The 26,522-nt window shown below is 42.1% G+C and overlaps 2 protein-coding genes across 4 annotated transcripts; one reads left to right on the forward strand and one right to left on the reverse strand.

Annotated features, from left to right (window-relative positions):
* The first annotated feature begins 1,740 nt into the window (after positions 1–1,740).
* srek1 (splicing regulatory glutamine/lysine-rich protein 1) lies at positions 1,741–17,761 on the forward strand. 3 transcript variants are annotated; one of them, XM_031577475.2, is made up of 13 exons: positions 1,741–1,999; positions 2,810–2,943; positions 5,838–6,334; positions 6,677–6,847; positions 7,835–8,013; positions 8,169–8,299; positions 9,030–9,153; positions 10,687–10,794; positions 11,022–11,159; positions 11,290–11,361; positions 11,533–11,659; positions 13,223–13,262; positions 15,980–16,178. In XM_031577475.2, the coding sequence occupies exons 1-13, from the start codon at positions 1,872–1,874 to the stop codon at positions 15,988–15,990; spliced, it is 1,860 nt and encodes a 619-aa protein (XP_031433335.1). In that variant the 5' UTR covers positions 1,741–1,871; the 3' UTR covers positions 15,991–16,178. The 3 variants fall into 3 exon arrangements, with proteins under 3 accessions (XP_031433335.1, XP_031433334.1, XP_042565246.1); XM_031577474.2 differs by lacking the exon at positions 13,223–13,262 and having other exon boundaries at positions 15,980–17,761; XM_042709312.1 differs by lacking the exons at positions 10,687–10,794; positions 11,022–11,159; positions 13,223–13,262 and having other exon boundaries at positions 15,980–17,761.
* On the reverse strand, positions 17,756–26,440 carry LOC116222781 (leukemia inhibitory factor receptor). Its single transcript, XM_031577473.1, has 15 exons — positions 26,406–26,440; positions 26,018–26,059; positions 25,039–25,150; positions 24,340–24,509; positions 24,061–24,212; positions 22,448–22,583; positions 22,152–22,228; positions 21,306–21,516; positions 20,848–21,033; positions 20,508–20,645; positions 19,943–20,089; positions 19,488–19,631; positions 19,050–19,146; positions 18,810–18,891; positions 17,756–18,720 (listed from the first exon to the last, which is right to left on the reverse strand). The coding sequence occupies exons 2-15, from the start codon at positions 26,019–26,021 to the stop codon at positions 18,154–18,156; spliced, it is 2,223 nt and encodes a 740-aa protein (XP_031433333.1). The 5' UTR covers positions 26,022–26,059; positions 26,406–26,440; the 3' UTR covers positions 17,756–18,153.
* Positions 26,441–26,522: the final 82 nt, after the last annotated feature.

Here is a 26,522-nt window from a genome sequence, read left to right on the forward strand (position 1 = left end):
AATGACCTCAGACACAAAAGAGTATGCAAAACCTCTTTCGCAGGCGCTTCATGAAAAATCCAAAAACAGTAAACAAACACCAGTTTATATTTTGAAGAGCAACATTACATTTAGAAATTGAAGGCACCTGAAATGTGTCACCATAATAAGTATGGAAAGTATTTCTCTTTGGCTTAAAAGGGCCTGGTATCAGGGAGACCACCAGGCATAATAGACAAGACTTAGTGGCAACACCACGGTGAGTGACTCCACACCAAGCCCTCCAAAACAGTTATACGGTCCACCTGATCTTTTAAACCTGGAGACCCACTCTCACTCGTCTGGTCACACAATCCAAAAACCACAACTGTCACAAGAAGACCTCCTTAAAGATTTAATGAAGGCTTGGGTTTCCACACAGAGACTGTTAACCACAATTGATAAGATATTCAGTGCTCAAAGGCACCTGTGTTAGATTTCAGCACATTTCAGTCTCACACGACGTGGGGGGTAATGGTTCTTCACATGTAAAACAGCATGTCATTTGTGCAATATGAAGGAGAAAGAATCTTGAAACTGGAATGCTACAGTACCAAGTGGACCCAAAGATCTCTCCCTATCTTTGTGGCACTCCATTTTCCTCTTGGTGTCTTTCACCGGTCTTCCTCTCCCTATCTTTGTGGCACTCCATTTTCCTCTTGGTGTCTTTCACCGGTCTTCCTCTCTCTATCTCTCACCTGCTCTCACTCTGTGTGTAACGCACACACGCTTGTCCCCATGCACCTGCCGCTGTGTGCATGGTTATACTGGGGATCTCAGTTTTCACAGCCGAATTACTCTATTACACGGTTGTCAGTTGCAACACACACACACACTCACACACACTCTCTCTCTCTCACACACACACACACACACACACGTCCACACAAGAACTGTTCTGTGTGACTGGATGTTGTATATTTTGTCAACACAATTCCATGATAATAGAGTTTGAGAAAAAAGTGTCTTTGAAACATTTTTCATGAAACTTCTCAAATCATTCTAGGTTAATATTTAATGCTTTCCGCATGCATTGTGTATGAGTATTTAAAAGTTAATGTATTCTGTCTGGCCAAACAATAAACTCAACATGTTTATTTTTCATTTATTTAACCACATAATACAACAAATGAAATACAAATTCAACAGTAAATTATTTCTGATATTTTGCACACTTATTTGTGCACAGTTTGGTTTTGAATTCGTCACAAACCTGGAGGACAAGGTTTTCATATTACCATATTACAGAAAAACACAGATCATATTACCATGTCATAGCATACCAACTCTTGCCAAGTAATGACAGTTAGTGCTTTTTCTTTCTGGTATGAGACAGAAATTAGATACGAGTCAGAGATCATATTGCAAAATATCTATAACGTTCTAAAACGATGTAACTGGTAAGATTCAATATATCTAAATGTTTCCTTGTGAATGTTTCCTCTAATTGGACCTGTTAGTCAAGCTAACAGTGTTAAACTTACTTCACAAAACCAGTCTAACACTTTTATAATGAAATAGCCTACGATCTCTTACACAAGATAAGCCCGATGCATCGGTTTTATTGTCACAACACATGAATGTGACTGACCTTTTGCAGTACTGAAGTGGCAAACGCCTATTTCATATCCTATCACTCAAGGGTTCAAAACAAGCAGATATTTGACATAACAGAAAAACCTCCAGTCCGATAGAGGCGCTATTCTGAGTTGTGATGTATGCATCTGGCCTCTTCCACCACTGGGACAGCATTTATGCCATAAGCTCATACGATATTTGCTAGTTAGCTAGTTTACATTTATTCATCAAATTTTCTGTTAAAGGAGGTTATATATTGGTCCTTCGTGCAAAAAATGAGTGGAATACCAGGCACCGCTGTAATACAGATAACTAATCTTTCATCAGCTGTGAGCAGCGAGCAAATGCGGACTCTTTTTGGCTTTCTCGGTGACATCGAAGAGTTGCGCCTATATCCCCCCGAGTAAGTGTGACGATAGCGCCATAGAAAAATCAGAAAAGATCCGGGACTGTAACGTTACATAGTGTTGTAGGCCGTACTAGAGAATTTCTAGTAGACGGGGCTCTGGACGTACTCACCAGTTGCTTTTGTAGTTCAATTTAACGTTACACACGTTGTGTCCCAATGCATCTAAGGTAAACGTTGTCAAGCGAACCTGAGGGTCTGATTTTGCAATGTTATCGTCTTTAACATTACCCAACTTACTCCAACCACATAGCTAACTGATTGTTTTTTTAACGAACTGGACAGCTTTCTTTCTGTTTATGGAGATATCTTAGCTATCTTGCCGACGTTATGGCCTCGATAACCATTTACCGTTTCCAGTAAATCACAGAAAGATGTGTATTATTTAAAATAACATATCTGTCCGATTTATCTCAGTCACTTATACCAGCGACACATTAATTGGCTTTGGTGAGAGGTAGCTAGCTAGCTAGCTTGCTGGGTTCAGTACATAATGGGATGAGATGGCACGGGTTTGTACAATTTCCCGTGAGTGTCCTGACATTTGAGAGACGCTGACTTCAAGGTTACTGGCATCTCCTGTTTTAGCAATGATACGAAATAACTGAACAAGCCGGTAGATTCGTCATTTATCTACTAGCAAACACTAGTCATTTGGTTTAAGTTAGTTTAGCTAGCTAATTATCCTAATGTTAGGTCAAGGAACGACATTCACGTAACGTCCCAATGGTACATATTCTGTGGATAGATGGTGTCAACAACTACTACTTTTATATTACTGATTAAACTTTTTTCTGTCTTTTTCAGCAATGCCCCACTCTCTTTTTCCTCCAAAGTGTGTTACATAAAGTATCAAGATCCTTCCAGTGTTGGTGTGGCACAACATTTAACCAACACTGTGTTTATTGACAGAGCTCTGATTGTTGTGCCATGTGCCGAGGGTGAGTATATCTGAGCATATATGGGGTTTATAAATCACCCATCTAATGAATGTATTCAACTTTCAGTCTCTGAAACAGTGATTTATTTACTTCTACTCTAGATTTCTCTATCAGCTTTCTCTATCACTCCTTGAGCAGATCAAGCAGAGACGTGGCTTGCTCATCTCTGTGGATGTTTGGTCGTTTTTTCGTGTCTGAGGTGTCCTATTTATGGTCAGAGATGGGTTCATTGACCATAGCTTTTGTTTTTTTCTTTGAGAGGATGACTAGTTGCTATAGAAATCTTTGTAATCAAAGTTGGACTACCATAATGAGGTAAAATCAGAGTTTAACCATACAGTATTAGTATTTATTGCTACGTCTAATTTAAACAGTGGAACTGTTCAATTGACTTTCATATATGATTGATATTTTAGCGCCCAGCACAAAATGCACATCAGTATTAAAGGACTGTTCATGTTGTAGTGAAGTAGATGGACCAGTATAGTTAGACCTGAGTTTGTGGATTACTCTCTGTCCTGTGAAATAATCTCCAAGGTCACACAACCTTTTTCTGCTTTTCTGTTTTTAATGCAATTAACTGTTTATTTGGGTTAGAAAGGCAGACAAGTGCGTTTTTAAACTTGGTGAAGATGACACATTGCAAAACATGTAGCTAACCTCATCTTTTTCTCTCTTTTTATTATTTTTCTCTACATTTTTCTTTGAAATCCTCTGCTTTTTCTGTCCGAAAAACAACAATTACATATTGTGATAAGAAAACTCAGGCAACCACAGCAACAACCACAACAACAACAAAATCTCACCCAGTTATAATGACTTCACGCCCCTGAAATGCTTGTCCTCGTGACTTGGTGCTGCTGGATGGCTACTGAGTTTATTAATTTGGTTTTGTGTGTTTTTTCTGTGTGATTATGTGTGCATATCAGATGACTAGACTGGCCCAGCTGTTACACTACACTAGCCTGAGTCAGGCATTGTTTTCCAAGCCACTATCCCCGCTGGGGCCAGCGCAGCCTTCAAGGGGGGGATGTGACCAGGAGAATAGCTGCCGAACCTTCCAAGATGGACACCTTGTCTCTATTTATTTTCTTTTTTTTTCTTTGTTTGTTTTGTTATTTTTCTCTCTCTCTCTCTCTCTCTCTCTCTCTCTCTCTCTCTCTCTCTCTATCTCTTTTCTTTCTCATGTTGTCCCTTGTTTGCCTATGGTACAGACAGCTCTATTGCATATACCTCCTCATTGTGTTTTGTTTTTCTTTTAATTTTTTTGTTTGTTTTTTCCCTCTGTTTTTTTCTTTCTGTCCCCCTCTCTATCCCCCCCCCCTTCTCCACCCTTCCCCTCCGTTCCAATCCTGATTTTCCCCGATCCCACCGTTGCAACCTTTATCGTGGTTTTTAATTTATTTTTTTATTTTTTTATTTAATGCTGTCTAGGTTGACCTGGCACCCCAGTACTTAGGGTGGGTGTTTGAGTCGTACCTGGGCCTCTAAGAGATGACTAACCCACTCTGTTCTCTCTCTCTGTCTCTCTTTCTTTATCTTTCTTTCCATCTCTCTATTCTGCCTCTCTCCCTCTTTGTCAATTTCTCTATTTATTTATTTCTGAACTGTTAGCAATAATAAGGTTAGGATTGCACTTGATTTTATCAAAGAGAAATATATATAAAACCCCCACGTTTAACAAACATCGCTACATTCTTTTATAAATATTCTATGGTAGGATACATGTTCTCAACACTTTGGAACTCACTTTGGTGTTAGGGACAAAATTTGCACATGACTGTTTGCACTTTTTAACAAATGTGTTGTCTTGACACATACAAGTTGATCGACTGCATGATCTTTCTCCTAATATAGACCCAGGGCTATAGGAGATAGTATGGTACTTCTCACAAATTTCACAAATACAGTCTGTCATCCACTTGCTCTTGTTGCTGTAGTCTTCTCAAGCCCCAACTTGTCATGTTGTTAGCTTTTCCTAATTCTTAATTCCACCCAAAGCCAATGCTGTGGTAGCAATTCATCACTGCTATAAAAAAAACCTAAAACCTCTTTTTAGTCTGTAGCACGTCAACCACTTTCTTCTGTCCTTCAAGGATAACTGACGAGTTAGGGCTAAAATATATCCTACTCTTTCCTTTTTTTTCTCTTTCTTTCCTTTTTTTAACTACAGATTTTGGGGGGACATTTTCCGAACCCTTCCACCAACGCCTCTTTAAAAATGTTCTTCTTTTCTGTATCTGATGTCTGTGTGCTATTAGTGATGCAGCCAACATGAACGGTTGTCTTGTGTTGCACACCCCCCTATCCAACACTGCGAAACGATCGCCCCAGGGAGAAAAGCGCCCATGCTTGATATCGCATGGTTCATGACCAATAAGTTTCCAGTACAGGTGACCCTTAACCTCCAAGTGTTCAACTCATTCTCCACGTTTGTTTTGATCTTCTTTTTTTTTCTAAAAAAAGATGATGTGGGGTAACAAGAAGGCAATCCAGATTTTCTTTTGGGACAAGAAAAAGAAAAAAAATTGAATTTAAAGTAGTGCTTTGTGTTGATATGGTAAATGGCTGAGGAAAGAGTTAGGGGGGGAAAAACAGTATTTTTCTTAGCCATTGTCGTACGTTTTTGTCTGGAATATAATAAAAAATACAAGACAAAAGTTGAAATTCAGTGAGAGGGATTGGAGATTTCTCAGCTCAGTAGGTTAACACGGATGCTGCACTAGTAGACCTCAGCCAATAGAGTTTCGGGTTGTGGGAGGGTGGTTGTTGTTTTCTCTGTGTCTCTCTCTGTCTCTCTCTCTGTCAGTGCAGTCAGTAGAGCAGACAGAAGAACTGGGGGGTTCACGCCTCTTCCAGTGTCGTGTGCTAACGCCTGTGCTCTTGCCCTGCAGGGAAGATTCCGGAAGAGACCAAGGCACTCTCGCTTTTGGCGCCCAGCGCTCCAGTGACCAACCTGCTGCCCGGAGGAGGTGGTCTCCTGCCAGGAGGAGGGGGTCTCTTACCAGGGGGAGGGGGTCTCTTACCAGGAGGAGGGGGTCTCTTGCCAGGAGGAGGTGGTCTCTTGCCAGGAGGAGGTGGTCTCTTACCAGGAGGAGGTGGTCTCTTACCAGGAGGAGGGGGTCTCTTGCCAGGAGGAGGGGGTCTCTTGCCAGGAGGAGGGGGTCTCTTGCCAGGAGGAGGTGGTCTCTTGCCAGGGGGAGGGGGGCTCTTGCCAGGAGGAGGGGGTCTCTTGCCAGGAGGAGGTGGTCTCTTGCCAGGAGGAGGTGGTCTCTTGCCAGGAGGAGGTGGTCTCTTACCAGGAGGAGGGGGGCTCTTGCCAGGAGGAGGGGGGCTCTTGCCAGGAGGAGGAGGGCTCCTGCCCATTCCCGCCCCCACCCCAGTCCAGAATGTATGTTTGTTTTTGCTTGTTTGTTTTTTTATTTGTTTGTTCAGTCACTCCTTCATTCATGCACTGGTAAGGGTCAGGGTGAAAAGGGGGTTTTGTTGGGCAAGAATTAGGATTGTGTGTACCCGGCTTCCATGTTTATGACGTTAAATGCATTTAAATGCACTTGAAAACAAAAAAATCTTAAAGCGGGCCCCCAACAGTTAAAACTCATATTGAATCCATCCTGTCTGACTTGGCTACATTTTCTGGATAGATCATGTACAGTGTCCATTTGTGTGCACAGTATTCTCATCAATCTAATAGATGATCTGAGACTGACTGTCTGATTTTGGGGGGTGGTAGCGCTCAGTGAGTCTCCCTGTGGCAAGCTTGGCGCCGGCGCTGCAGGCTGTGCTGGACCCTTCTCTCAGTGGCCTTGGGAGCGTCTCGCAGCCTCCCCTCATGGGGAATGTGGACCCATCCAAGGTCGACGAGATCAGGAGGACCGTCTACGTGGGAAACCTGAACTCCCAGGTAAGTGGATATTGTCTTTCAATCTCCTAGTCTTGGAATGTTCTTGCCTTGACTACTGCAACGCCCTCCTAACGGGCCTGCCGGCTTGCGTGGTGAAACCACTACAGATGATCCAGAACGCGGCAGCGCGTCTGGTGTTCAACCAACCGAAGAGGGCACACGTCACCCCGCTACTCATTGAGCTCCACTGGCTGCCGGTAGCTGCTCGCATTAAGTTCAAGTCACTTATGCTTGCCTACAGAGTGCTTGCTGGTTCTGCTCCCACCTACCTAAAAGCTCTTGTAAGGGCAAATGTTACACCCAGGACGCTGCGCTCGTCTAGTGAGCGTCGTTTGGCACTGCCGTCTGTGCAAGCAATCCAGACTATTCTCATTTGTAGTTCCACGTTCCACTGCCTAGTACTACCAGAGCAGGGGCGTCCCTCTCTACCTTCAAGAAGCTTTTGAAGACCCAACTCTTCAGAGAGCACCTCCCTTCCTAACTGGGACCTTGACTAGTGCTTAACTTGCACTTCAGCAGTTACATTCCTGCACTTCTTTTTCCTTTCTAGGTCGTTTTTCTATTTCTTATGTAAAGTAGTATTTATTGTTACCAGGTTTTTTATTGCTCTTAGCTTGACTGTTCTCTCCCTTGTACGTTGCTTTGGACAAAAGCGTCTGCTAAATGACTAAATGTAAATGTAAAGGTAAATGTACACTAAGGAGTGATGATATGAAAAAACTGTAGAAGTAGATACCCCCTCTCCCCAAAAGACCTTCAGTAGTATTTGGTAGCCTTTTTTGTGTTTCTATTCAGTTGTACTGTGACAAAGATGTAATTTGGTCAAACGCATAAATCTGAACCAACTGAGATGTAAGTGCCGTGATTTGTTCAAACAGACAATTTGAACGATTTTGGTCCTTAAGCTTTCATTGTAAAATAGTCTTGAGTTCTGAATCTGAAGACCTGGCTTGATAGAACTGTTAACTCTTTCGTTTGCAAATGCAGACTACAACTGCTGAGCAGCTGCTGGAGTACTTTAAGCAGGTGGGTGAGGTGAAGTTTGTGCGAATGGCCGGCGATGAGACGCAGCCCACGCGTTTCGCTTTTGTGGAGTTCTCTGACCAGGACTCAGTTGCCAGGGCCTTGACCTTCAATGGAGTCATGTTTGGAGATAGACCACTAAAGTAAGTGCATTCAATCATAGTTCTCAATTTGTAGTTGTGTGTGACCGTAATAGCCCACCTTTCCTATAACGTTTATTACAAGGCTTGTGTCTCTGCTGTTATTTTCTGTTTAAACTGCGACTGGTTAGTTTACATTGCCTTGTGACCTTCCATAGGATCAACCATTCCAACAACGCCATTGTGAAGCCCCCAGAGCTCACCCCCCAGGCTGCCGCCAAAGAGCTGGAGGACGTGATGAAGCGTGTCCGCGAGGCCCAGTCCGCCATCGTTGCTGCCATCGAACCAGGTAACACAAAGATAAATTCTAGTTTTGGTGGATAAATGTAAAATTACAATTGTGGTAGCAATTCGATTTCAACATTGACACAGGGGGAAAACATTACTTGTGTTGGTAACCATGCCCTTGGCCTTGTTCTAGTTAAAGCAAGTTAAAACTAGTGCGTAACTTGCAATTATAGCAGTTACATTTCTGCACTTCTTTTTCTTTTTTATTTCATTTTGTTATATTTCTTATGTAAAGTAGTATTTATTGTTACACCAGGTTCTATTGCCTGTATTGCAGCCTCCATTTGTCAAACAACTCAAACACAAAATGGTTAGCCAGCACCAGCAACCACCGATCCCTCTTCGTCCTCCAACTGGCACCACCAAATTCAAGATGCCACTTAAAAATGTGAAAGGCCCTCTCTAGAGCCAGTGCTGTCCATTCGGGGCTCCTGTAGAAACATGGTGACCTCAGTGGAAGATGACCTGCTCCTATGTAGATACGAAGGGCACATTTTAAGCTAACGATAACATTGAATCACAATGAATCCTAGTTACAGGTATACACTAACAAAAACATAGTAATGAATACTGTATTCCATTTCTGCTAATAAATACACGGTACCTTTTAACTACAACTACAACTGTAACTCACTCCATCTATAACAGTTTCAGTGCTATATACAGTATGTTACCCGGTCGGTTGATTGGTTTGTGTGTTGGTGGTTTGACACTTGATGTGTTTCATGCAGAAGTGGAAGAGTGCACCTCTAGTCGCTCCAGACGTTCCAAGAGGTCCCATTCTCGGTCGCGGTCCAGGTCACCTTCTCGCTCACGGTCCCGTTCCAGAAGGAAGCGCTCACAGTCGAGGCACAGGTAGGAGGAGCTGGGTGGGGTGAAGGAGGAAGGTGCTCAATTTAATCCTGTTAAATCATGGGTTGTGTTCAGATAGTCTTCTTTGTTTAGGAACGTTCCTAACTGGGTGAAATGACCCGGTAGTATCTAGGAGGCTGTTCACAACTGGTATTAACATCATCTTGGGTGATCCGATCACAAGTGGATAGCTCTAAGTCCGTCAGTTCATACCTGGCATTAGAATGCATCTCCCCACGCCTCTCGAGTGACTTGTGATTGGATCTCCTTTGCCCGCTGTATATGCAAATAAACACATACATCATTGTGACCAAATGCGTTATTGTTTTTATACGGCGGGAGGCAGCAATCAGGGATTAAAGAAGAAGGAAAAGTATATTCCCCATCTAAAAAAAGCAGAGTGTGTAGCCCACATGCATATTTGTGTTTTTGGGTCATCAATTGGGTCATTGTTTACCTATTTCACCCTAGAACCATGGCGAGGTTCTCATTTATTTTTAAATGACTGAAAAAATGCCATGTATTTAATTTTGCGCACCAATTATCTTTTACTAACACACACTTAAAGCAGTAGCCTAACCTCACCGAATTAGGTGATAAGTTATTATTCTCACAATTCTGGAATAACGGTATGCATTGCATGTGCTATCATTTGATTATATTGTATAATGAAGACGTAGGACATTCTCACAGGCCAATGGGGATGAGGGGAATTTTGTCTGTGCATGCAGGTGCAGATTTTTTTCTTATCATAGCTATTTCTATTGCTTGTTGGACCAGCTCTGGTCATTTGGGGGTTTTGTGGTATTTTGGCACATTTATAAATGTACATTTTGGTGTTCTAACGTTGTCTAATGTGTAGAAAGTTGACTGTGTGCGTGTCCGCCTAATTGATTAGCCTATTCAATACACTGGGGGGGGTCGTATTATCGTCTCCGATTGTTTAGTTATTATACATGTAATGGTTATATTGAGAAAGGTAGTGAATGATTTTCAGTCTTCAACATCAGTAGACTGACCAATAGGGCTCCATCATCAGTCTGTAGCGAAGGGAGAGCGTAGTCACCCCACCCAGACTTGAACCCGGGTCTACAGGGTGCCAAACATGCACTCTGACCGCAACGCCAAAGAGCCAGGCTCGATGGCATGGCATGGCAGTCAGAGCACATACTCATCTGTAGTGACGGCACATCTTCACACAGTCCATTACGGCAACAACATTTTAAGACTGACATCAGTAACATCCGCCGTCGCATAATTACGTAGCCTAGTGTAAGTGCAGTCGGATTCTCTTAGCACCGCGGTTGTCTTTTCCTTAGTCCTTATGCATTTTCCTTTTCCTTTCTTTAACCTCAAGACGTTTTCCATCGATGTCAAGGAAAAGTGATTAGTCTATCCGACCGCAGCCATGGCCTCAGGCAATATGTTGGAAGTTTACTAGACGTTTACAAGGCAAAAGTGGGGGTTGAAAAATAACAACAGAATGGCCTTGTGACTAGCTCGTACTAATAGTTTTTGTCTTCTTCTTTTGCTCAGGAGCAAAACGTCCCAGAAGTCGCGTCATGGGGACTCACACAGTTCCCGCGGTTCCCAGAGAAGGCGCACTCGCTCTCGAGACAGGAAACACAGCCGCAGCCGCTCCAGGTCCGCCATGTTGCACAATCTCATTTCTATCTAGTTTGTCAATTTGATCTGACATTTAAGGCATTGCTAAAGGCAAACAATATTCTTAGACAGAACCTTAACTAGCCTAAACCTAACGAGTTGTCATTATGAACGTCTCAGTGATGTGGGACAACATTCAGAGTACACGACTTCATTTAATTGTGTTATCCTAAGTTAACATATAATGCTTCCCACGGTCTTATCAGGGACAGGCGGAAAGGGAAGGACGGGAGAGCCCGGAATAAAGATGTCGACTGGAACAGGGATGACCGGCGGAAAGAGAAACGCGTGCGAACGCCCCCGAAAAGCTACGGCGCGTCCCGAAAATCACGCAGCACAAGCAGGTGCGCAGACCTGAAGAAAGAGGCATAACCCCAGTGCTTCTTTTATGATGACCGTGTTGTGGCCTGTCTCTCTGCTTTTGGTCAGATTAAGTCTGCTTTCATAAATGTTGCCTTGTCTTTGGTTTTTCAGAGGGCACAGAAAACGAAGCCGAACTCGATCCAGGTCCCCAAGAAGGAAAGCCAAATCCCCCACACCAAAGAGGTAAGGCCTGGCGCTGGAACACTGTTATATTGCCCAGACACATGCCTAATAAAATATGTTTAATGTTTGTGAGAAACACACAAACCATTGTACTACTTAACTCACTAATGTTTAGCTGTCCTTAGCCATTACCCATACACTGTCGTAATATTTAATGTCTTTTTCCATCAGAGGAAAGAAGGAAAAGAAGCGTGAGAAGACCAGAGACAGCAGCCGGGACCAGAGGGAGCACTCTAACTCCCGGCGGATGACCAGTCGAGACAAAGACAGACAGGATAACAAGGCCAAGCCTGTGCAGGTGAGAGAAGCACACTAAAGCTGCTGCAGGAGTGATGAGTAGTAAGCTGGAGTAGGTCTCATGGCCCATAGACCAGCACTGGAGACCCTTGTGGGCAACCGTCTTTGTAAGAAGTAATGTAGGAATACAATCGGATTGAATATAATTGAATCTCTTCAACATAGCTGAGCTCTCCGCGGTTCTACCCGTACCTTGAATCAGCAACCCAGTACGTTTAACTTCTACTTCAGAAGATTCCCGACTGTGGCCTCAACAAAATCAGGGATTAAAGTATTCCGGCACCGTGCCGGATTTCCGGCGTGCGGCGTTTGGCTGCGAAAAAAATTATTTTATAAAAAAAATCACGTCTCGATATCATCACCATCACTTTCGAGTTTATGAGTTCGTCTGCCAATGAAATGAAAGCAGCACAACTCTCCCGCTCTCAAAATAACAGTATTAGCCAATCAGAAGTAGATTGAGGCAGGTCTTGGTGGCACTCCGTCTTAGTTCCATATGCCACTAATGGAGCAGGCTTCTAGCAACCAGTGTGAACGCGACAAAAAAATCCAATCTTCCAAAAATCTTCCTTTTAAACTTTTACTGACAAAAACGTAACATACAAACAAAACATGAATTCTTTAGGTCTTAATAACAGTAAATCCATATATTGGTATTGTCGGTCAGAAAAACTGTGTTGCTCCTTAACCTGACCATCTCCAACTAAACAAGCACAAGTTGGTCACATGACCACCGTTCTCTCCTGATTCTAAAACGTTCTTTTACTTTACAGCTATGAACTAACTAATATTTCTCCATACATGAAATTATGGATTTAGAGATTTAAATAATAATATTTTTATACAACAAAAACTCTTCTTCAAATTGGCTCTTACATGTGCTTCAAACGCCGACATTTCTCTATCGCTCTGCATAGCGTAGATGACCAAAGGAGAGTAGGATGGAAAGTAAGTTCATGAAAATAAATGGCGTTGGGCATGGATAGAAGAGATGGGAAGGGAAGGACAGTAAGCCTTTTGGTAGCTGGTGTAAGAAGTTAAGAGAAGCAGGTGCTTGCTTCTGCACTTTGTGCTCGAGAAAGCTAATATATGCCACTAGCTCTCCAACACACATCGCCTTTACCGGGAGCAACATCCACAGCTGATGTACCGGCATCAATAACTGACCGTGTGTGTGACGTGTGTAAACTGTCAATATCCAATCAGCATGCCGCTATTTTAACACACACGGCATAACACCAGAGTTTAAAAGAGGTATTTCGGAAAAGCTAAAAAAAAACCGGCATGTTTTCCTTAAATGTAGACGAAGCCACCAACAAGTAGGCTACATGGACAAAGTCCTGTTTTGTATTTATTTCCCAACATTAAACTTACCAGTTCTTGTAACATTTTAATGTTTTGTTTGTTATTTGTTTCATTGATATATTTTCTATTAACAAAGTAATTATGGAAATGTTGCAATATAAAACTACATTATTATCTACAGTTCACTGTTATCGCTGTACTTTTTCATATATCCTCAATGAAATGGTTGCAAATCAAATCCTCTTCTTCCACTGTGTAGGTGAAATTGGTACCAGCCTCACATGGGAGTACCAGACTATGTAGGTAACTTACCCTGTGAGCAGGAGCCGGGTGAATGTGGGTGCAATTGTGTGTAAATTGTGATACCGTCTTTGCGAGGGCCACCAAGACACACTGGTGCTGTCCTTGCAACAGCAACAATATGTTGGTAGTCTCACCCGATTGGACAGGCATCAACCATTCAACACAAAGGCAGATCAATTAAGTTGAACACCTAGGGGGCGCCACACAAAGTGTAGTGTCCTCCACGTGGTCAAAATAATGATAATCCACAAATCAGTCTCGTTAAATATATCAGTCTCATAAAATATATTATACTATCAATTTGGAACTCTGATTAATAATTAAATTAATAACTACAACCAAAGTTACCTTACTAATAGTATAGTTGAAGGTCATTAGAATTCTGAATAGAAGAGGTTGGCAACGTCCACTCTTGTGTAACATTAAATAAACCAGCGTATATAAATCAAAGTATTTATTTACACAATGATAAGAAATAACACACAATCTGTAATCTAGCTAAATGTAACTAACCAATGAATTGAAGGAATAGGTGTATGTGTAATCGAGAGGAAGTGTGTGTGTGTGTGAGCTTGTGAGCTCGGGGTTGCGCTGTTAGGAGCGCGCCAGAAAGAATGTGTGTGTGTGTTCCTTTGTCTGATCCTCGTAGTTCCGCGTGCATGTGTGTGCACGTACGCGAACATACATGTGATGTGAACAAGGACGAGCCTATATGCAGCGCGAAGTTCGAGTATTCTCTTCGCGTGTGTGGCTATGTGAAGGCCAATGTATATGTAATCGTGCGCGATTAAGATGCCATGTTAGGAAAGAGGGAAATGGTTAGTGATGCATGCAAGACCCTATGTGTCTGAGAAGCAATCCTAACGATAACCCAGATGGTGTGGCGAAGCCAACTACCAACTAACAATGAAAATATATAAACAGTTACGTTCATTAACAAAACATATGAAACACATGAACAATGGCATGTAAACAGTCTTATGCTTAGCCAGGTTGTGAATAGCTAGGATAGCTAAAATGCCCAGTTAATGTCAGAGTTACCAGTCCTTTATGAAAAGGGTCGTACTGGCGAGTCCGATGTTGAAACAGCAGAAGTGATGATGTCGTCCGTAGCTGGAGAAAGTTGTCCTTGCTGTGATGTCTCTGTTTTACTGCAGTTTAGGTCGGAGGATTTGATCGCTCAGAACGTTGCAGTTTGCCTTCTGTAGAGTTAGCTAGCAGGTCTAATGTTAGCTGCTTTCGCTAAATTTTACTTCGTCTCACTGAGCAGTTCGTTGACTGAGAGATCTTAGGCGTGTGTCGGCCGTAAGAAGTGAGAACAACGAGAGTTGGTTGTTCACCGGTTGACGGTGTGCTCACGCGGTGTTGGAGGTCCAAGAGGCTTGCTCCTCGCGGACGATGCCCGGAGGGAGAGAGAGGGGTCCTAGCCAGGTGGGCGCCGACAGAGAGAGAGTCACATCTGGGGAGATGCGGCTATTATCCACGCTCAGGTGGGCGTGGTTAAGAAAAGCATCAGGTTACATTTTTATGACAGGTAAAACCTGACGTAGTTTCCGGGGGAACCCATAGACAAGTTACTGATTAAAGTCAACCACAATGGACGAATTCCAGTGTACCTACAACTGACATACCCTTATAACATGTCACCTTGTGATTGTAGGTCATCTTGTAACCTTTCAAGGACAAAGCTTAGCAGCAAAACTTGATATCAAAAGAAATTGTGAATGCTACATGTGTTAGTACCATATTGTAGTGAGGTGGAGTACTATTGCTGACCTTTCTTGGGATTGCAGTTTCAAAAGTCCCACCATAATCTGCAATCATTCATTTCTAAATGTTTTTTTTTTACCCTGCGAATGTGTCCATGCCACGGGACACGACCCCCCCCCCCCCCCCAAACACAAACACACACAAAAAAAAAATCAGGCTCAGGATTTTTTTTTTGCTTTAAACCCTGCAAAATGTACTTTTACAAAAATTCATTTGCGAACCTCACATGGCATTGAATGTCAAAATTTTTGGGGAGTTTTTAAGCAGTGACTTGTCTACCGCTGAAGTATGAAACTAATCTTATTTAGGTCTCCTTACTCATGGCCTCATTGTAAGGAAAGATCTGTTACGGTTGTGGTCGATGGTGAAGAGTGACCTAGTTTTCAGTTTTTAAAGAAAAAGGGCACAAAAAAAAACAAAGATGTACTGATGGACAGAAAGCTTTAAGGGGACTTTTATCACAATCGCAGTCTGTCTGCCTGCCTGTCTGTCTGTCAGGTTTAAAATGGCTATCTGCAAATGCTGTCTTTGTCACCTGTCTCCATTGCATTGATGAGCTATTGTCATGTCGCACCAAAAGAGATCATGACTGTCCTCATGTTGGCTCATAACCGTGAATCGTCCCTTCCCAGTAGACCCTTGTTGTGTGCCATTGCTGTTACAGTTTTATGAGTTCTTGTACATTCTTGTAAAACAGAATAAAGTTAATACAAAGGGTGAAAAAGAGAGATGCAAATTGCAATTTTCATGCAAGTAGTTAGCCTTAACTTTTAAAGTCTGAAAAAAAAAGAAAAACGGACTTATACTTGTTTTTGTTCTACAGTCTCTAATATATATATTTTTTAAAACATTTACGATTGTTCTTATAGCTCATGCTTTGGGTAGTGCACTTTGGGGTCCGAGGACTTGAGAAGGTTGGTGATGTGTCTGGTTTTCGTTTCAGGTCGAGCGTGACTACGACAACGAGGAGAAGGAGTACCAGAGCGACGCATCGGGATCGGCCAGCGAGGACATGTCGCCCGCGGCGCAGCACAACGGCAGCTACGGCAGCCGGAATGGTGATGACGACGATGAGTTGCCCATGGCAGAGGCCACTGCGTGAAACAGACACACACACACACACACACACACACACACACACACACACAAACATACGCACAAAGTCAAACAGAAGTTCCCTGCTACTCCTTGTGAAGTGCTTTGTCCCTTGCTTCGTCCCCTAGAACTGTACTGATGATGCCCGTGTGAGAATCGTTAGAAGCGGCCTCCTCCCTCCTTCCCAAAGCTTCTTGCTGCTGTGAAATCCTCTCCTTGTCATATGATATTCATATGGGGAAAATGGACCTGAAAATGTACAGCTTTTTTGTTGTTAATGGGTAGAACTTTACTGTATGAACTCTATTGAAGTGTTTTTTCCCCCGTGTTTATTTTTATTTCTCCTACTTTTATTCTAAGCAGTTATGTTGTGTGTGTGTGTGTGTGTATGTGTGTGTGTTTTCTGAAGATCTGTCTGGCTTTACCCTTAGTTTTTTTTTGTTTATCCTTTTTTTTTACTGAAACTGTAACTGAGTCTATGTGGTTCTCTGCTAGACAGATATTTAGTCTGTGTTGAAATCAGAGTTTAGTTTCTGTGTTTTTTTTAAAACAGAATGGTGTTCTCAGAACTTCAGACAGACCTTTAAATCTTAATGGCATGCCAGGTAACCAGGCTGTCAACATGAAGAGGCTTATTCTATATTGAGAAAATGTTGAAATATGAGGTTGAGGTATGGAAGGAAAAAGTGCCTAGACCAAGATTGTATAAAATAATATACTGCTATAAAAATCTATGAAGATTAACATTAGTTTTTAAGAATGCATATATTCGTATGCATCAATCAATGCATAAATAAAGATAGAGGGCCACAGTTTAAGGTTTCTGTTTCTGTTTTTCTTTCTCCTCCCCAAACTTGAGAGGGACTTTCTTGGATCATGACTGTCAAGGTCCCCCGATCTCCAAACCTTTTGTTTAATGCTGTTTTATGTACTAATCCTTTAATTTTTTTATACAGTATTGTGTTCAGCTAAGTCAGGCACTCCCCCCTGTTACTATTATAGTACTACTATGTTCTTGCTACCTGGGTGTGAAGTATTGATACGAGAACCAGAACAGTGTGGTTGGCTCTACTTTTGTGAATTCAGGGAGACAGACCAGGACATGGCAGACTCATACAGTCAGGGGCACTCAGTTACCAAGAGACTATAGTGAGCCGTCACCCCACCCAGCTTTGAACCTGGGACTACGGGGTACTAAACCTACAACCTGACTGCAACGCCAAACAGACAGAACCATTGGTATGGCAATCAGACTGCATACTCGGCATACTCAGAGACATTTTTACAAAAGTACATTTTATTGAAGCGGCATTAAAAGGCAGTCCTTTACTCTGTAAGATTTTTCTTCTTTTTTTGTCAGCAGAAACCATTAATGGTGTTGTGAGGGCATTTCTGGTTGTCTCTGCCATTTGTAAATTTGCAGAGGTGTTTGAGACTCTTGCCATTGGATACTACAAAGGGGAGTTCCCCAGAGGTAAACATGGTTTAGGACAGTTAATGGCATCTTGGGCTGTGTGGGATTTGTGCTCCTCCCAAACCTTGTCATTTTGAGAAAAAAAGTGAAAAAATACTGTCTGTCAACAGAATGGACTTTCCTAAATAAAATGATAATAAAGAGCTTTGGTTTAAATGCAGTGCTTCTTTCTTTTAATACAACACACATTTATCCTTAAAAGTGAATTTTTGGTCTTTGTTATGGCTGTATTTCTAACAACACCAGCTCTTGTTGATATGTACTTCAGATGAAAAGCAGGCATCTCACTCATTTAGGGAGTGTGGGTGAAAAGGTCAGTTTTGAAACTGTTTTGAGGCAATAGGCATTATTCAGTACATTATTCAGTCATTATTCAGCTTTGCGAGGGCCGCAGTGACTGAATGCTTGGTAAACGTTTCTGCATACATATATAGTCTATCTTGTAATCTTGTTTTGTTTTTTTCTGACGGCTTTCACAACCTTGATTACCCCTGTCATCTGCCCCTTGCCTTATCCAGCAGTTTGGAATTTGCTAGAAAGAGCTGACTTCAGAGCACAGAGGTCTGTTCGCTCCCAGTTTCATGTGACCCATCTCTGCTTGGCTGTGACATGTCGAATTGGGACTGGTGGACATAGTCCAGCCCTGCTGGTGGAGGGCAGATCGGCACCGCGCTCACAGCCTTGCAAGGATGGCACTCTGCCTGGGTGGCCGTGGTGGCCTGCTGGAACAGCTCCATGGTGGTGTAGTCACTTATGAAAGCCACTGCTGGCTTGGGATCACAACCAGCCAGGGCTGTGGCTGCAGCTGCAGCCGTCTCTGTCCTTTGGCGGGGTGTATCTGTGACGCCTGTCACGCCCAAGTCTGTGCCAGTACACTCCAGAGGTGTGGAGCCTGTCTCAGCGACGTCCATCCCAGTAGATGGAAGACATTCCTGTTGTTCTGTCCCACCGGTCGTCGGTCTCCTCGCCATACCGCCACTGCTGAAGCCCTGATCTGATCCGTACAGGAGAGGGCATGCTGCTGCGTGTCTCTGCTCCACCTTCCTGGAGTCCATGAGGTACAGAGGTCCAGAGTCCCAGTGCTCGTGAATTCGCGGATCGTCCATTGGTGCTTCCTGTGGACAGAACGATGTAAAGTTTTACCCTGTTATGTCACGTTTTTAGTCTTCTTTTCTTTTTTTTTTACTGAGACCCCGCCACTCACCAGCTCATATTCTCTGTCGATTTTCTGAATGGCGCTGCTGTTGCCCGGGTTTGGTATGCTTGGCCACAAAACCCCTTTGACCCTAGAAGGATGGTAAGAGAATGACTGTTGCGGCACTAAAATTATACAACACCTGTCCACGTTTCACTTGTAGGGTGAATAAACGGATAGAAAGTCGAAGCTATTTATCACAGCAGACGAAAGACGGCACAATCATCTAGATATATGTCGGGGGTTTACCTATTGAATAAGCGAAAGCAGAGATGAACTGCAACCAGCAGCACTGCAGTTCCTGTGATGACTCCTGCCAAGATCCAACCGCTAAGAACAACAGGATCTATGCCAGGGAGACATTAGGTAGAGTGAGGTCACACAACAAAAGGCACAATGACTAATAAAATTCCTCTGTGTGGTTATTAATGTCATCGAACAAACAATGAACTAAATATTATCTGTAAGATGATGCATAAACCTAACCTACATTTTCAATACAACTGTGAGGTTCCCATGGATTCATTTCGTGTGTCAGAATTGTGTATGAGCTGTTATACATATATAATGACTATAATATAAACTTTAATGACGGTTAACATTTTAAGAGATGTCTAGTCTAACTGTGAAATTTGTGCAAATTTCGACAAATTCACAAGTATGACCCCAATGGTGTGCTTGAATTACCTGATGGATTAGTTTCAAAGTACAAGGGGGAACTGCGCTTTCCCTCTCCTTTGGATGTGTAGGCTGCCACTTCAACCTGGTAGTCTCTCCCACTCTTCAGACCTGAGAGCTTACAACTGTAGACCACAGGACCCAAGGTGAAGTCTACGAGATGACAGATGACAGTGCAACCGATGACAGTGTACCAGTGGCATTAGAGATGGGATATCTACTACTACCACAGCTACAGTTAACACCAACATTCATCATTCCTCTTGAGGTTTGAGTCCTTCAGGAAGGAGGCTACAACTGAAACCAGGTGTGGCTTTGTATTCAAACCTGTCCAATTATAAAGTCATGCAAAGAATGACAATGTATGTACGAAGTAATGTAAGTCATTTAAGGTGAGTAGGTAAAGTATGTAAATAATTAGCGAAGTCGTCTATGTGATGTGAACCCATTCGACTCATTCTCACCTGACTTCATGCTTCCGTTGGTGTAGTGGAGGATATAGCCACGCAGAAAGCCACGCAGCTCCTCCTCTGGTACCGGGAGCCATGTGATGATCACGGAGCTGTTCGTCACGTGCGAGTGGCTGACATTCTGTGGAGCACTGATCGGAGCTGCAGTGCAAGCAAGACATGAGAGGCAATCAGCTGTGGCTCTCGCTTCCAGAAACGGTGAGAATGCTGAGCATGCAAGACATGGTCACAGTGCCAGGAAGTTGTTACTGGAGAGACAGGCTGTGAGTCTCTCCACCCCCATGCAACCCCGCACAAAGACTTAAACAAACAGTAGATTCCTTTAAAAAGACATACATTAAAAATGAACAGAGCCAAAAGGGGTGGGATGGTATCTTAAGATTAAAGTGTAACATAACATAAAGATCTTTGTAACTGTTCAGATTGTTGCCCCATTGTATTGTTACTTAGGAGGTTGCACATTCTCCCAGACTTTTAATTTACTGATTTACTGACCCAAATCCTTAAATATTAACTTATTTTAAGTGCTTTGACTGTACACCTTTGCTATTTTACTCACTTCCTTCCAGTAAGTACCCTTCTGTCCATCCACAGGTGATATCACTGTTGTTAAGTTGCCTGAGGTTGCAGGTGTCATCTTTGTATGGCTTAACGTGCAGGAAAAATATGTATCTCTTGTAGGGATGGAAAGATGTTTCTAATGGGGCATAAGACAGGCATATGTGTGGACAACGGTCAGTTTAATGATTCAGTTGGTTTTCTATGAAGTTGTTGCACAGCACATTTACAAAAATTGGATTATATAATTGAGGTTTTGTACTATTAGCCTATTACACAGTGTTCTGAATTCTGAACAAATTAGTTGTCACTTTATGTAATGGTTTAATGGCCATAAGTACCTTCTCCAATGTCTATTGTACTATGGTTTTTGCTTGAGTAGAAGGACTTGAATGCCGCTGTGCCGTCTCCCGCCTTCGGGAACCATTCCACAGTGTAACACTCGGATGCATTCATCAAGCTGTCACTCCACGAGAGGTTAAAACTGTGACTGCTGTTGAACACCACCCTCAAGGCCCCCCTGCATTCTGCAAAGACAGCAACACTAGTAGTCCTTTCCTGTGTTTGAACTTCGAGCAGAAATAACACCAATGAAAAACTCAGTCAGTGTGAGTTAAGTGAGTTGAAGTTGATGACTGCACTCGATGCACGTATGCTCACACAATCACATGCATGTAAACACTAGACAACCCAAACAGTCATCATGACTTTGCTCTCTACCCCCTTCACCACAGTACCCTCGAAGGCCCCTTTTCTGAAAGGGAGGAAGTATGTAGACTACTGTATGTATGCCACATACCCGTATCTTCCAGGGCTGGCTCTATGGCCCAGGGCGTCGATGGCGACTGTGAGACGTTGTTGCTCGAGTAGATGCTGATATGATAGGCCGAGTGGGAGAGAAGGAGGCTGATGGACGAGTCCCTGCTGTCCGATGTGAAGGTCTCGCTGAACTCCTTAGACACCTTCTGCACTCTCACGTTGTGTTGACTCACACCCAGAGACGATGGAGACTACATGCAATGGGGCACGGTTTGAAGTGGAAATAAGTCAGTCACATGGGAGCATGCTGTGCACTATGAGCTAAGTGTGCCATTGTAAAGTGTGTTAGCGAGAACCTGTAATATGCTATTTAATATATATTACCTGTAATACTATATTATAAAATATTACATCTTTCTATCTATCTATCTATCTATCTATCTATCTATCTATTTATCTATCAGCAATGATGGGATTAGTATGAGAGATCTGGGTCTTGTGTGGCCTCCGAAATAGCTTACTTGCAGAAGGAATATAACTCAGACTTATTCAAATGTTCTCATGGGGGGGATTCAAATCTTAAATGACACATTTGGCGAAGGTTATTGGGACTGAATCATGCAATTGAAATAGGCCTTGTGTACAACTGTCCTTCAAAAAGGCATCATTCTCAGTAATATACTGTGGTCAATAAAAGTTTCTTTGGCTTGTTATCATAGATTATGTAACAGCACATCACCTCCGATGATTCATTTGGAACTATATAGCATCTCTAGATAGCATGTCTTTTTCCAAAAGCATATAACACTGCCTAGAAGTACACATATGTGCTTATTATTGTGAATTTATTGTGAAGCTTAATCTCCCTCAGTTTTGAGTGTCTTACCTCCCATGATATGGTTACTTTCCTCCTCCCCTGGTGAAAGTTAGCCTTAGTACGTATGATAGGCGCTCTGGTAAGTTCTGTTGACAAGGCAATGATTTGTCCTGAGTGTGTTTGTGCATGTACATACATCAACTAGAACATGTAAATAGATACACAAACAACCAAACAAAAATGTAGATGGATAGACAAAAATGACAAGAAGTTACAAATTAAAAAAGTTATACATATCTAACCAATCTACTGTGTGTTGTCTTTTTCTGTCTTTATCCTTCAGCTTACTCTGGTACGCTACTTACCCTGAGGCACAATGAAGACTTTGCTGCGTGCACACTGGGTACATTTCAATGTGTTGACACACTGCACGTGCACTTCATATGACATGGATGAGTTGAGATTCATTACGGTGTGAAAGTGCCTCTCTCGGGACCGCACCTACACATATGAAAAACATGTATAACCTCATGTTTTGCTGCTGAGGAACACTGGGGTGTCAACACAGGCATGAAAGCAACACAATAACTAGTCATGAATAGCGTGACTGCCGTAGAAATGTATTCGTGGAACTATTAGTCTGACTGCGCTAAGACATAAAGTCACATCACTACTTTGAAAAGTCTGATGAATGCAACGGCAAAGCCTGGGGAAAGAGATGACAGGTTTCAGTTTATGATTTGCTTTCCTGAAGCACTTAACAGTATTTCAGAACCCCTGTGTTATATCTGAGCCTCACAAGCCTGATCTTGACTCTTCTGATTCACTAGGTCTTACAGTTAGCGCAGTCATCTTTTCTGTTAGAGGAAAGGGTATTCGTAATCCCGTTTCCTGAGATTGGTCTTGATTTATTGAGCGAATCCAGAGCGATAAGGACACTGACTTTTGCATAGGCCTATTTGCTATTAGTAATAGTATAAAATCCTAATTTGGTTAGGTGAAGTCAAGGTGAAGTTTTTTGATTGTACTTAATGCAGAGTAAAGCTAGTTTTTAATCTTATGTATTGCATGGTGAAGCTAGTTTTTTACTTTACTTATTGCATAGTGAAGCCACAGCCGAGAAAGCATCGATATTCCATTCACCATCTTCGTACACATAGTACTGTTACACCCACAAAATCACATCCAGTATAGCTAAAACAGGTAAGGCAACATGTAACAGTAAATGTACGCAAGAAACACCTGAAGTAGGTAAACAAGTGTGTGAGGATTGTGAAAATATGCATCATTCTTGTGAGGTTAGTTCAGAGTCCCTGTTAGGGTTGCTTTGTCCTTTGGCAGGCTACATGTTGCCACTACAAATGTCTTGGTCTTTGTCCTTGTCTTGTGAACCTGAGGGAATCACTCCTAATAGAATAGAATATATTTCCTAATCATGTTTTTTTGGGGGGCTTTTTTGCCTTTAATTGATAGTTCAGTAAAGAGTGGGACAGGAAATGAGAGGGAGAAGATGTGGGCTGAATTCGAACCTATGTCTTCCATGGGCATCAAGCCGAATGTGGTCGGGGCTACTGTTTGCGCCACAGTGCCCCCCCCCCCCCTAATCACGTTTAAACATAAAAGTAGGTGAAATGCCAAATAAGTGTTTATGACGGTGGCACACAGACATATCTTTCAGTAAAGAGTGGGAGTGGTGACTCAAATATTACCGAACATGGCTGGGCGAAGCTTAAAGCTCGTGGTACAGTGACCACGCAAAAGGGAAGAGGTAAAATTCTAAGAATGAAACCAAACTTTCGTGTAACAGAGAACTATTAAAAGCACAACGAAAACGGTGGTGCTACTTAACCGAAATCACTAAATGAAGAAAGTGGTACACTGGATGAATGCAAGCATAGTTGGAGTGATAATTGGTGAAACAGTACTACACAAGTGTTTTGAAATTGGATCTGTGAAGTTGCTAAAGTCGATGACTCACCACTGTCCATGAAGCATTCTTAAAGTTGTCAATGAAGTACTCTCGCCACTTCACCAAATACTTTGTGACATCACTTTCCACATCCCAAGATGCATTGACAAGCAGCTGTCCTGAGCTCCGCTTTAATTCAACATCAACAGCAGTACAGCGAACTGCAAGATCACCCAGAGAAACACAAACAAAACTGAATAGATTTAAATGCCATCTGACACACCCAGACAATTCAGACCACTTAAAAAAAGACATTTAGAACTATGACAATTTCATTGGTGAACTTACCCATGTGGTCAAGAGATCCTTTGAAAGTTGCCAAAGTGCAATTCACCCCATTGGCAACAACATAGGCTGACATGTTGCCTTTTTGGGGTAATTTGTGGGTTAAAGGTACAGATATTCCGGTCATGCTGTACTTATTACACAAAAGTTTTTTGGAAAAGGCTGATGGTGCTCTGGCAAATCAAACATGATAATACATTTAATGCGCAATCACTTTCAGACAACACTGTTTGTGCAGAACAATTTATGTATTAACAGAGTTTTAAAACACTATGTGTGACTTGATTTTGATCATCCATCCATTTCACTGCTATTCATTAAGGAATAGCAAGGGATAGCAGGCAAAGCAAGCCTAATTAACACAATAGTCATGCGCCTAACATGATACATAGCCATAGTCATAAAACTGTATTTGAGATGGCCAGTATTTGATCTGTTTTAAAAAAGAGCTTAAAATCAAATCAAATCAAATCAAAAATATTGAACTGATAAAATATTTAAGTTGATGATTGGTTAAATGAAATTGAAAATATATGTTGATGTATGAATGTATGAACAATGTTTAAGAAAAGCTGTGCAACAGTTGATGGACAGCTGTCTCTTTACTAAAAGTTTAGTTGATTGATGGAATGAAACTGCAAACTGACACTACACTAAACATGATTTTAGCCATCTTTGGCAATTTAACAGTGGTTTACTTACTCTACAAGCAGTTTGAATCTGGAGATATTTAGGGTCTTCTCAGGCTCCCACACACATTGCCACTTAGTGTGTTTACCGATCAACTTAAAGCAATCCAATTTATTAACTTGTCCTGTAAGGTCAAAACACCCAGAGATTGAAAACAAGAAGTTCACTATGGTGACGAGAATTCCAACCACACAAAGCATACGTATGATCTCTCTTGACGTGCTTTTAGACATAACATGAGATCAGTTTTTGAAAAGTTATGAAAAAGGTTTCATACTTGGCTGTAGGTTAGACCCAGCCAAAACAGCTGTATGCAAATGTTGTTATTTTTTGGTAACACATTTTGTAAAAAAACAAAACAAGGCATTAACCACCTAGTGTCACAAAAGGGCAGGGTCAACAGAGTACAGTTTGTTCATGAACTGTGCTTATTATAAGCACACAACAGCAAGACCACACATGCAGTTCTGCTTCTTGTAAGCATGTCTGTAATTGCATGTCATGTCTCTATTGTAGCCATACGCCTTTGTGGCCTGGACCCACAGAAATGTTCTAAAGAAAAGAAAATTCCTCTAAATCATTTTGAATGCAAAGAAATTCAAAAACAAACATGCCATTATCAATTAGAAATCAGAATTACATATCAGTTACCTATGTGAATTGCCACAGACTAAGACAAGAAAGGTTTATGAACATACACCCCCCCCCCCCCCCCCTCCCTAACCATAACCCCCTAACCCTAACCCAAAAAAAAAAAAAACCAAAGCCACAGTAAGTACATAGCCCAGCTGCCTAACCTTAAAAACAATGTAGCCTAGGCATGGAAGATAGACCAGATAATCAAAGATCATCATCCATAGCAGACGGCACTGGAATGGGGTCTAGCCCTGATATGTTCTAGCTAGCACCTGGCTCTCTAGAGTGGATTAGGCTCTGTTTCGCTGAGTTGGGAGAAACAATAGAGACAGTGATAGCAAAGTGACAACATTACCCATGGATGATGGGCATGAAGGAACTTGGCTCCAGTTGCAGCCTGGGAAATAAAATAAGACATATATGCTATAAGAACGTTGAGCAGAAAACTGAATTCATGGATGATTGTGAGGACTGTTATGCAAAAAAAAAAAAACTAAACTATAGCACAGTTCTGCAAATGCTTTGGTTTTACTAACAAATTAAGGTTCCCTTTCACTAAGCACTGTAATTTGTGATGGTGAATGCAATGTTGGGCAGTAACCACCTCTGACTTAATTTCCTCCTTAAAACAAATTTTGATATCTGTATGCCACACCTTTTAACTTAAACGTTCTAAGGAGATGAACTATCCATTTACAAATGAAACCATGTAGTTTTGTTGTGAGAAAATGAATAAACCATACCAGCGCTGATAACATAGGGGAACCACTCAAATACAAATAGTAGACCTGAGAGAGAGAGAGAGAGAGAGAGAGAGAGCGAGAGACAGACAGAGATAGATAATAAACTGTAACAGGTTA

This window comes from Clupea harengus, chromosome 12, assembly GCF_900700415.2.
Source record: "Clupea harengus chromosome 12, Ch_v2.0.2, whole genome shotgun sequence".
Lineage (NCBI taxonomy): Eukaryota > Metazoa > Chordata > Actinopteri > Clupeiformes > Clupeidae > Clupea > Clupea harengus.

Bases quoted from the DNA above. Each gene is read 5' to 3' on its own strand.
- srek1 (XM_031577474.2), top strand. From the start codon at position 1,872: ATGAGTGGAATACCAGGCACCGCTGTAATACAGATAACTAATCTTTCA. The intron at 6,848-7,834 runs GTAAGTGGATAT...TTGCAAATGCAG, and splicing joins TGGGAAACCTGAACTCCCAG to ACTACAACTGCTGAGCAGCT. The intron at 8,014-8,168 runs GTAAGTGCATTC...GACCTTCCATAG, and splicing joins TTTGGAGATAGACCACTAAA to GATCAACCATTCCAACAACG.
- LOC116222781 (XM_031577473.1), bottom strand. The intron at 20,090-20,507 runs GTGAGTAAAATA...CTTGCACTGCAG, and splicing joins AGGGTACTTACTGGAAGGAA to CTCCGATCAGTGCTCCACAG. The intron at 19,632-19,942 runs GTGAGAATGAGT...GTCATCTCGTAG, and splicing joins CAACGGAAGCATGAAGTCAG to ACTTCACCTTGGGTCCTGTG.